Source organism: Indicator indicator, chromosome 3 (genome assembly GCF_027791375.1).
Source record: "Indicator indicator isolate 239-I01 chromosome 3, UM_Iind_1.1, whole genome shotgun sequence".
Lineage (NCBI taxonomy): Eukaryota > Metazoa > Chordata > Aves > Piciformes > Indicatoridae > Indicator > Indicator indicator.
This window is the reverse complement of record NC_072012.1, coordinates 9,441,115-9,452,985: the sequence shown is the minus strand read 5'-3', so window position 1 is coordinate 9,452,985 and position 11,871 is coordinate 9,441,115. Positions and strand designations below refer to the sequence as shown.

General features: G+C 36.9%; 1 protein-coding gene across 1 annotated transcript in view; it reads left to right on the top strand.

Annotated features, from left to right (window-relative positions):
* The first annotated feature begins 139 nt into the window (after nt 1-139).
* Nucleotides 140-11,871, top strand: part of SMC1B (structural maintenance of chromosomes 1B) — a 28,255-nt gene continuing 16,523 nt past the window's right edge. The window contains exons 1-9 of the mRNA XM_054399472.1: nt 140-257; nt 1,182-1,370; nt 1,934-2,046; nt 3,084-3,287; nt 4,129-4,367; nt 4,862-5,117; nt 6,442-6,582; nt 8,706-8,788; nt 9,729-9,936. Of these exons, the coding sequence (XP_054255447.1) occupies nt 149-257; nt 1,182-1,370; nt 1,934-2,046; nt 3,084-3,287; nt 4,129-4,367; nt 4,862-5,117; nt 6,442-6,582; nt 8,706-8,788; nt 9,729-9,936 (1,542 nt within the window). The 5' untranslated portion in view covers nt 140-148. The remainder of the gene's footprint in view (nt 258-1,181; nt 1,371-1,933; nt 2,047-3,083; nt 3,288-4,128; nt 4,368-4,861; nt 5,118-6,441; nt 6,583-8,705; nt 8,789-9,728; nt 9,937-11,871) is intronic.

Below are 11,871 nucleotides of genomic sequence, written 5' to 3'. Positions count from 1 at the left end.
TGGGGCGGATTGCGGGTGGAGGGGTTTTTTGCCTTCTCTTCGACCGTGCAACAAGAGAAGGCAGACTAATACCATACTGGTTGATTGTTTAAATATTGGGCTGGTATTGGAAGTTCACAGCTGACGGCCTTTGCCTACTGCTGCAGGAATGGGTTACCTGAAGCTGCTGGTGGTGAAGGACTTCAAGTCATGGCGGGGGCAGCAGGTTATTGGCCCCTTCATGAAGTTCACTTGCATCGTTGGGCCCAATGGATCAGGTAGCATTCTGAGGCATGTGGGGAGCCAGGGAGGCAGTGGGCACCTGGTGGCTCTGTGTTTCCACTGTAGCTGTTAGTATTAAGGCTTCCATTTTCTGGTCTTTGCCAGGTCTTTTCTGTGAGCACCACAGGCCTGATGGGGAGGAAAGAGCAGCAGTGCACATGCAGGCCCAAGAACAGGGCCAGCATGGCTGCACTGAGGGGGTGAGGACAGCAGGAGCTTTCCTGTGGAGGAGCACAGGGCTTGATGGAGGGGAAGTAAAGACTTGGGCCTGCTTAAAATCTCTTCATACGCACCTGAAGGTGTGGCAGCACAAGCAGTGTTTTGGAGGCTGCTGCTGAGCCAATGTGTTGTTTTGTGGTTTTTGTTTTTTTTTTTGTTTTTTTTTTTTAAGTTAAGGTATAGATATTTTCCACCATGGAGGAACAGAGGTGATATGGTTGAAATGGTTCCATTTTGTCTATTCTTTCAAGCCTACCGTGCCTTTGCCACTCCAGTTTGTAGTTCAGCTTATTAAGGAAGATTTCTAGTGGTAAAGTTGTAGTTCTGCAGTATAGTGGCTTATGTGGGAAATCTCTCCGACTGCATTACAGAAATGAAAATATCAAGGATTATGATATTGCTTGCTCAGTTTAATGACCTCTAGAGATACCTTTTTAAGAAAAATTTGTTCAACAACACTGAACAAATAACACATTGATTTTTGTGGTGATCTTTCTTCCTGTCTGCTTCCAGGATATTACATCTTAGAACTGGATTTCTTCCTCATGTGCAATATTTTTTCCTCAATCAAATAGAGCACTAGAAATAGCATTAATAAAGACTTTTGCATTTATATATGGGTTTTAGTTAATAATTAATCAGTTACCTCCGTTAATTTCTGCCATGTCAAAGCAATTATTTTTTTACTTCATTTTTTTAAGGGAAATCTAACATAATGGATGCTGTTAGTTTTGCAATGTGTGAAAAGACATCTCATTTGCGAGTTAAAAGCATTCGAGAACTCATTCATGGAGCACATGTTGGAAAACCAGTTTCTTCTGTGGCTAGTGTGACACTAGTATATTCTGAAGAAGATGGAGAGGAAAAGAGATTTTCTAGAGTTATCCGTGGTAGGTAGCAGATTCTGTTGCACCTGCTTTCTGTTGTCTGATGTACAGAAAACAGAGATAAAGAATACCCAGCTTTGAATTTCAGATGCTTAATATTCTTTCGTATCTACAGGATTAAGCCCATGAGTATTGCAATACTTGTTTTGATTCTTCAGTAGCATTTTGATAGGCATGAGTTATAATGGAAAAAACATACTGGGGCGAAGGTTAAAAAATTAAATAAGTAAATGTGTTCTTTGCTTCATGCTTTGATATGTAGATGTTCACTTGAAAAATACGTAGATGATGTGGGGTGTAGAAAATGGGGTCTGATACCTTGCTGCAGGCATGAGCACTTCAGGATGTGTCAGTACTTTTTGGAAGTTGCAACTAGAATTTTCATATAGAAAAATGAAGTGACTGAGGGAGTAATTGAAGTCAGTTTTCTTCTTTGAGGAAATTGCTCAGTGAAATTGTTCCACTAGCTAATTGTTTCACTAATTCATTTTTTTTCTTACATGTCTTGTGTTGTAGCTATTTTATAGTTGTTTGTTGCTTGTTTGTTTTTACATTTCCTCTTTTAGATAACTGTTCAGAATTTCTTTTCAATGATAAATCTGTTGGCCGATCTACATACCTGTCTGAGCTTGAAAAAATTGGCATATTTGTCAAAGTTAGGAACTGTCTTGTTTTTCAGGTGCGTATTTAAGGTAAAGAACATAAAAACTGTTGAGATGATTTCATAGGAGTACACAGTTATCTATTTGAAAGAAATGAGGGCATCCGTAGCTAATTTCCAAGCCAATGCATCTTTTTCCTCACCTCAGCCAAGAACTAAAACACTGCAAAATGGAAATAATGAATTTTGTGTGTATATGAGTGCATTAATAGGACAAAAGCTAATCTGGAAGAAATGGTGTAGTTTTATTATCAAGAGACTATAAGAAAATGTGGATCTCTTTTTTAATATAATGTTTTGTGTCTTCTAGGAATCCTGTAAGTAGGAAAAGATAATTTCATCTTAACACACTCCTATTAGTCAAGATGCATGAAAATATGTAAGATTTTTTGTTAAGGGATTGCAAATCCTACAAAGTTCACAAGTATTTAACTATATAGGTCAGAAATGCTGTATATTTAATTAGAATATATTTAACAGGATTGTCTTCCTTACAGTTGCTGAGGAAAATTCCCACAGAAGAAACTTATTTCCTACTCCTTACTGAAAATAGTAACTCCTTCATGTCAGTGAAAATTTGAGCAGCCAGGGCACAGACAAAAATTGTGCTCCCCTTTACCCTGGTAGTGATGTCATCTTCTCGTGCATTGATTTTTGGCTGTTTTGCTTTTGCAACACTGAGGGAGGTGTTACTTCGCTTTTCACTGTAAATGAGTTTCAGTTTCTTTAAAGAGGCTAAGAAGATTTCATTTTCCATTGTGATACTGGGCACTGATTTGTGCAGGTGGATTTAATCTGAAGGTGTTTTTCGTAGGTCATATCTGACATTCTAAAACTATTAATGATGTAATTTAATTAGTTGAGGTGGCTAGGGTGATACTCCTTTTGGTGTTGAGTTTGAATCAAAAAGTATTTCCATACAATTATGTTAACCATAAGTATATCCAAAGATAGATCTGTATTACATGCTCTTAAAGAGATTGATTAGACAGCATAATGGTCTACAGTGCTGCATTTGTTTATTTATATGTAGATATATAAAATTTTTATTTTAGGGGACAGTAGAATCAATTGCAATGAAAAAACCAAAGGAGAGAGCTCAACTTTTTGAACAAATCAGTAGTTCATGGGAGTATGCTGAAGAATATGAACAAAAAAAGAAACAAATGCAGCAAGCAGAAGAGGATGCACAGTTTAAGTATAACAAGAAAAAAAGTGTTGCAGCAGAACGCAAACAAGCAAGGGTAGAGAGAGATGAGGTAACTCAAAATTATTTCTTTTTTGCTTAAGAGGTCAGATTTTGCATGTTTTACAAACTTAAATACAGATTTTACTCATGAAAAGCCCCAAGCACTGTTGTTGTAAATCTAGTATATTTGGCAGTATGGTATACAATATAATTTATAGTATTATATAATATACTGTGTTTTGTATGTATCTAATAGTACTATGTGATATGCTATGTGTTATAGTATGCATAGCATATCCTCATACTATAGTGTATATATATAGTATATACTATATTATATGGTGTATAATTTAGTATAATTTCAAATCATATAGGAATACATATTAAAAAAATCTAAATAAACAAAAGTAGTTTTGCCAATGTAGTTAAGGTGTTAACTTATGTAGAATCATAGAATTGTTTAGGCTGGACCTTAAAGATCACCAAGTCCAACCATTAACCCAGCACTACCAAGTCCACCACTAAACCATGTCCCTCAGCACCACATTACATATGTCTTTTAAACCCATTAGAGATGAGGAATCCAGTATGGACCCCTGAGGGGCATCACTTGTCACCCCTCTCCTGGCAGCCATCCTTCATGTACTGGTCCATGGTAACAAAGTTTCTCCTCAGCCTTCTCTTCTCCAGGCTGAACAGCCCCAGCTCTCTCAACCTTTCCTCACATGGCAGGGCTGCAAGCCCTCTGATAATTCTCCTGGCCCTTCTCTGGATACTTTCCATGTTTGAGTTCTATGATCAGTGCGTGTTGCTGAAACTAAAACTGGTATATCATCTTTGGACTTGAAATCAGACTGTTCATGGTTAAAAAATCCTTTTTATAAACAATAAATAAAATTGAATGTTGATAGGCAGAGCATTACCAGATGTTTCTGAAGGAACTTGCTGAAGAAAGGATACAACTGCAGCTTTTCCGGCTTTATCACAACGAAAAAGACATCGACGTCCTGCGAAAAAGTTTGGATGAAAAGAATATGCAGACTCATAGGAAGAAAGAGTCTCTTTCTGCAGCAGAAGATGCATTTAGAGCCAAGAAAAAAGAGCTTGGTGTGCTAAGCAGAGACCAACAGCACATGGAAAGAGAACTGAAGTAGGTTTTCCAATCAGGTTCCCTGCTAGCTGAGTTAAAGCATTGTCTGCTCTGGGAATTGCTTGGCAGGCTTGTATTTCCTGTTAAGGCAGTAGGGTGGTATCCTGACACTATGGAAGTCGGTATAAGTAGTTTACTAAGGTAATATCTAGACAGGGATTTCACCTCCACCACCATGCCCAGGTTGTCAGTAAATTCTTTGCATAATACTTGTTTGCTATTACATTTTTTAGAAAGTTGTGCTTCACTATTTGTGTTTTCAATGGATATTAAAAAAAGACCTCTGGGTATGTAACCTTGCAGCTGACACCTGATTATTGTTTGCATGTGTGGTTGGGAGGGGTTTTTTTTTTTGTTTGTCTGTCGGTGTGGGGTTTTTGTTTGGGGGTTTTGTTTGATGTTTTTTGTATATATACATTTGTTGTTTTGGATGTGGTGTTTGCTTGTTGGGTGTTTGGGTTGTTTATTTGGTTTGGGTTATTTGTTTTGGTTAGGACTCTCGAAGCATCACTGATTCAGCAGAGACCTCTCTATATAAAAGCTAAGGAGAACACTTCCTACCAAATCAAGAAAGTAGAAATGTCTAAAAAATCTCTAAGGGAGAAGGAGAAATCTTGTGATAAAGAAAAGCAGAACATAAAAGAACTAGAGACAGAACTAAGTGATGTTGAGAAGGCATGGAGAGCATTTGAGAAGAAGGCTGAAAAGATATTGCAGGCAGCAGCAGATATTGAGCTCAGAGAAAGTCAGGTGAGTGGGGAGACCAAAAAGCAGTATTTACTACTGAAGTCCAAAAAATCCTTGGTGATGACAGAGAGGCTGTTGTTTCACTAATAACTTGTAATTTCTAATGATCTTTTTAGCAGTTGAGCTCAAATAAACACAAAATTGTAACTTTTCATCCAGTAAAATTATTTCTAAATAAATGATGGCATACTGTAGAGGGAGTGGGCTCTCTCCTTTCTGGGTGGGAAGTCGGATCTCATAGGAGTTCCAAATGTGGGACACTTATAGTGAGTAAATCTCAAAATTGTGTAGAGATTAAGAAATCACTATTGTGAGATTGGAAGAAATAAGCCTCCATCCTAGGGTATGAAGTGCATATTCTAAGTGATGTGAGAGGATGCAGTGAACTTTCAGTGAACAAAAAATTGAGAAGAGTTTGATTAAAAACTTGGAGGGTTGTACACAGGGGCTGTCATCTCTGTGTTAGAATTATAGCTACATGTAATCCATGGTTAGGTTGTTCTTTGATTATTTTTTTTTCCCTTTATGAAAGTGCAGATGGTACACTATTGTAGGGTAATTTTTGAGGTGTGATTTGTCAACTGAAGTACAGGAATACACCTTCAATTAGGAAAAAACAAGATTGCAACAAAAATGCAAGCCAGACATAACATCTACTGTGGGTCAGAATCTAAACTGTGTAGCTTCCTTGTAAGCTCTTTTTAAGTCACTTTAAAAGGAAGAACTGCATCACTTTACAGCAAATTCACTTTAAAGGAATCTTATCTTTGCAACCATTTTGCCAGAAATGCCTCTAAAATGAAGTGGTAGCTACTTTTCACTATTGTTTCTTCCTTAAAATAGTTTCTGATCAATTGAGGGAGAACCTGCAGAGCTGTTCTTTTAGTTTGTGCATCTGTACTTCAGAGACATTTGATCAGTTAGTCATCACTTCGTAGGATTGTGTACAATGTTTATCTAAAAATTAATTGATAATATGAGGTTGCTGTAGGTAAATATAGCAAAACTTACAATAAGTTTTGGCTGTGCAAAAACTTAGTGCTAACCTTAAGACTGACTGTGAAGTACTGTAAACTTTATAAACTTTCCTGAAAAATAAGAGTAAACAGAAGTCTAACACAAGACCAGAGGCAAAAACTGTTAACTGTAAGCTTTGGGTTGAATCTTTAATACTATATAACTTCTTAAAATGCAGTTAGTAGCTAGAAGGGTCTTCTGGAGAATTAGGTGGTTTTCATATTCTTAATTATGATAATGCAGGAAATTACTATTGTAGGTTGTAACAATGCTTTCAGTGGAGTGAATTTTTCTTTTGTTATTTATCCAGATGGAGCGTTACAAAATACTAAAGGAAAGAGCAAGAAAGCAAGTAGCTACAATAACCCAGCAGCTAGAAAAACTTCGCTGGGAGGATAAAGCAGATCAAGAAAAGCTGAAACTTAATCGGAGGAAGAAAAAAGAAGTAGAGGTATTTGTGTCAAGTTAGAGTTGTTTTAAAGAGAAAAATGTTTCTCTGCCCCTCCCTCTGGTGTAAAGGACTGTATAAACATGTTAAATGCTTGACATAAATCCTCAGCAAAGGAGACACGTTGCAAGAATTATTCAGTTTTTGTATTGTGACAGGTTTGGTAAAATGGCTTCTGAAGGTGGTGAGAAAATGATTGTGTGGCCCCACACTGAGGATTTGCTTTTGAAAGCTTGGGGTCTAATACTTTGCAGTAACCAGTTCCTGGTTTTGTAAGCATAGTTTTCTTTCTGAGATGTCCTCCCAATGTTTATCTGTATGATACTCCCACCCTTCAGAGGCTTATTTTGATCACAGCTACCTTTTTGCTGAGATGTTTCTAAGGTTAGTGGTGTGTGTGAGGGCGTTGTATTTGGAAAACTCTCCTTGGCGTCCACTTTTCTATTGCGTTTCTGAGGCTGGATGTTTGGTATAAATGCAGATCATTGTTGGATTTTTTTGTCCTAGTTTGTTTTTGTCATGGCAGATGTAAACATGTAGCAATAAAATACCTGGGTATTTTCCACTATGACTTTCTCTTCCAGAAAAATCCTCTCCCAACTCAAGATGCTTCTGATAGAAGTAGAAAGGACAGAGTCTCAGCTGACTGTCTTTTCCTGGAAACCTTACACTGTTAGGCAACACACAGGAAAAATATCCTTTCCCCCCACCCCTGACTATACTAACCAGCAAGTTTTGTCATCTTCTAAGAACTTAGAGAGGCAACATGCACTTCTTCACCATTTAGTTATGGAGTCAAGGTTTAGATGAGACTGCTTGTGTTCAGAGAACTTAAGAATCCATCAGATAGGACTTTATGGGTTCTGGAGTTCCTAATGCCTCGTTCTTGTACATATGAACTTGCCTGTATGGAAAAGTCTGTATTTTACTGTATAGCTGTGAGGATGTAAAATCATCCTTGCCATGATAACTAAGTTAGTATTTGTACATCCATTTGCTCTTGATAAAATACTACTTTTTTCCTACTTTTTCTTTTTGAACTACTAGTTATTAGGAAAACCTTGACATGAAATAAGTTTTATTGCTTGTGCTTCTAAAAAAAAAATCTCCCAAATCCCATTGCTGTTGAATGAGAAAGAAGGGATAGTTGAGAGTTCATAAAATGCTTGTCTGTCCATTATGAGTTGGCATTGCTCATCTGTACTAGTGACACTTGGCGAGCACTCCTTACAGTGTGCATGTGAACACATACTTGGTGCTCTGTCTGGCTTTGTTGTCCCCAGTGCAAGAAAGGTAGTGGCATCCTGGGATGAATCAAGCAGACAACCACTAACTGGCTGGTGCTAGAGCACCTGGTTTATGAGGAAGAAAATGGATTCTGTTCAGCCTGGAGAGAGAGGTGAAGGCGAGACCTTATTGCTGTCTGCCATTACCTAATGGGCAGCCAGGCTCTCTCTCAGAGGTGCAAAGTGATAGTATGGGAGACAATGGGCATAACACAGGACATTCTGTACAGGTATCAGGTGACTTATTCAATCTCAGGAGTAGTGAAACGTAGAAACAGGTGCACAAAGATGTTGTGGACTCTTCAACCCTACAACTATTCAAAATGACACAAGGACTCCTTAAATTAAGGCTTAATAAAATGTGTAGGTAACAATACATTTCTTTTTCTTTCATTTGGATTAGTTTAAATGTGTCTTTATTCAGTCTGGGTAACTGAAAATACTTTTTTCACTCTTGGTTTGATTTTTAGTACAATGCTTCTGTGTCAGGCTGGAACCTCTTACACCAACTTCTTCATGTGTCTTTAGGAAATAATCTTTGACCAAGAAAGGCACTTTTTTTAATTAAACACCTAAAATTCTTTGTGCAGGGGAGGCTTTCTCTTAACTTAACTGAACATGAAATATAATGGCCTTGATAAAATAATTTCCCTTTGTTGTTCATGGTGCAGTTAGGCATCTACTATTGAAGAAGAGCTGCTGTTACTAGGGTATGAAATAAATACGAACAAGAACAAAGATCTATCTCAGTACTTGTTCTGAATTGAGAGTTTTATGTCTTGGTGCAAAACTGTCATTTTCCTCTGAGGTGTTTTTAACATTCTATTTGTGATTGCATAGGAGTACATAAAACAGACTGTGGAACAGATAGAAGAGCATGAAAAAAAAATAGAGAAGTTGGAAGAATACATCCAGATGTGCACGTATGTTAAAAAAATATAAGAAATTGGATTTTTTCTGTATTTATGCATTTGTCAGATTATCATAACAAGTCTTCCAATTTTCTAGACTTTAAAGTTTTATGTAAGAAATGGAATTCTTATTAATTCTAATTAATGTTTCGGTTACTTTAGCTGCCGAGGTAGGTGTTGATGACTCATCCATATTGTTTGAAACCAGTTTTATAATAGCTTCTAATTTCTTGTGGGTGTGCAGATGTGGGGGCTATTGGTGTACAAATTCTGAACAAGAGAAAGAGGCAGTTCTACAGCTGTGCAGCTCTAGAAATCATTAATATTTATGTTGCATACTAGAAGCATAGCTCAGTTACTCCTTCCTGGATCTTGTCTCCTGCATGATTTTTACTTTTTGTGAGATAAGGTAATAAGCCCTTCATTGGGCAACCTGGACCAACTTTGACATTAGTGTTTTATGCAGGAGGTTAGAGTAGGTAATCTCCACAGAATATTTTTTCCAACTAGTCTTCTGCTATGCATCTTTAATGTGGTTAAAGCTGTCACTGAACAAAATTCTGCTATGGCCCAGGGAACAGTAGACCCGTTGTGATTGTTGTAATACTTATTTTAATATAGTAGCTCTAGTAGAGTGTGGTGAAGCCTTAGTGATTTTTGCATGAGAATTCTCAGTCCTTAGTTTTACAATATCAGGATGTTTATTGGTGGAAGATAAAACAATAGGACTGCATGATAACACAGGCAGAAGCTCTCACCTGAACACTGTTTTGAAACCTTAAAAATAGGTTATGCTACAGAATGCAACTTGTGTAAGAAATAGCTTCTTAGTGATACTTTAAATCTCTAATGACTTTCGTAGTCTTTGACTGGAATGACTTCAGTTCTATAAGCTTAAAGCTTGTGTAAATGAAACAGTAAATTGGTTTCCTACTTTTGCTTCTATTGAAAGTGAATCACTGAAAGAGAAGAAACAGCAAGAGGAAAAGTTAACTGAGGAAATTGAAAATTCAACAACACGAATGGCTGAAGTGAATGAAGAATTGAACAAAACAGTTGGTGAACTGCAGAATGCCAAAATTGATTACCACGAGACAAGGCGTCAGCAGATGAAAGCAGAGATCCTGGAAAGTCTCAGAAGACTATATCCAGATTCTGTGGTAATTAAATGGCCTCATTTAAATGCTTTGGTTTACAATTAAGATTGGAGAGGCCTGCCTTAGACTGAGTAAGCAGTTAGAGTGAATTTGACTGTCTTGGATATCTTTTAAACTTTATACTAGCTTGAATGTACTTGGTGAAATAATATTACTGATAGGACAGTAGTATATACTGTCATTATTTTTCACTTTCCAGAAGCAGACAAATTACCACTTGCATCAAAGTACAATTTTAATCTCTTGTGTGATTCTGTGGAGTTTCGTTAGCTTTGGATTTGTTTTCTTCTGTTCTCAAATTTATTCTTGGTCACTTTGAACAAATTAATGGAAAGGTTAGCTGTGAGATCCAGAAAGAATGCTTCTTCCAAAGGACCATTTTGCTTAGGTGCATGAGATTTTTGTTACCAAATGGTTCATCTTTGCTTATCAGTTACTGTATCTTACTTAAATTACCCTTTAGTAATGTCATTGTTCTGTGCATTGATTCTGAATTGCCAGCAGACATTAATTATTTTATAACCCATATTTATACCTTTTTATTGACAATTAAAAATATTTACTCCAGCATTAGACGCCATTCCAGATAAGAACTTCTTAATCTAATTTAATTGTTGGTCTCTGACTGTGTTTCAGTATAATCAATCTGTTCTGATGTTCATAGTCAGTTGAGATGTACAAACTGAGAATCTTGTAGGTTTGGTTTTTGTTGTTTTTTAATGGTGACGTATCTCTGCTTCTTAGTGCTGCCATAGGAACATTATAGAAAGCTAAAAATGAAGTGTTTCCAGTTGTTCTTGTTTTTTTGGTCAAACCTCAGAATCTGGCAAGTGTCTGATTATGGTGTTTTGAATAAATATGCTTTTCATCTGTCCTTGAGAATTTTTGTCATCCATGTTAACATGATGTTCCAAAACATCCAAAAGGTGATTGATATATCTCTTTTTTGCTCTTTGCATTGTTACCACTATTTGAAAAAAAACTGGATCAAACTGCTGATAACCCTGCTGGCTTTTGGAAGAGCTGGTCTTTTAGGTGCTCTGTCATTTACCTTCAGGAGGTGCAAATTTAAGAGTACTGACAGATGTGACAGCTTCTAAAAATAAAAACTGGAGAATTTGAATTGATTATGTGAACTGTCCCATTACAGAGAGTCTTAGCAATATCTGCTTCAGTTAGGCTTGTTCTTCCAATAATAGTCATGCAGCAATGTGATTCTGCTGTATGAGTGACTGGTGTATTTGTCTGATCAACAAAGTGAATTTTGCAGCTGATCAGTTTTTACAATTTAATTTTCAAAATGGCATTCCTACATTGGTAGTTTTAATTGGCAAGATTGCTATTGTTGGGCTGGCAGTATTTGTTTTCACAGAAACCTGGCATTCCATCCAGACTTAAATGCCTGTGTCTGGAAGGAGATAGATCCACTGTACAGCACTGTGTGTTTGAAACTTCACATGTCTGAGCTGCAGATAGAAACATCCAAGTAGATTGACAGTGTGAGAGAGAACCAGGGAACTAAAGACCTTTGTGGTGTTGGGTGTTATCCTTGCTTCTGCTACGTTTCAGAAACGGAAAGACATTCGTCAAGAGGGTAGGAAAATAGATCGTAGTAGGCTGTGATCTGATCTACTGGGATGCCTGTCAATTGTATCACTTAGGAAATAATATTTTGAATGGGCTTACCAGCTGTCTTTGATAAGAGTAAAACTGTGGATAGGCAAGAGGAGCCCAGTAGCTGTATGTCAACAAGCAGAAAAATGGTTCTTGCATAAATTCACAGCTTATAATATTAAGAATGTGCATTGGTAATATTAATTGCTAAGAGAAAGCTCAACTGTACCTGTAATTACAGAAATAGAACAGAAGATCTTTACGGAGCATGTACAGCAAAGAACTGATTTTATTTCAATATATAGTAAAACAGGCTTCATGGTT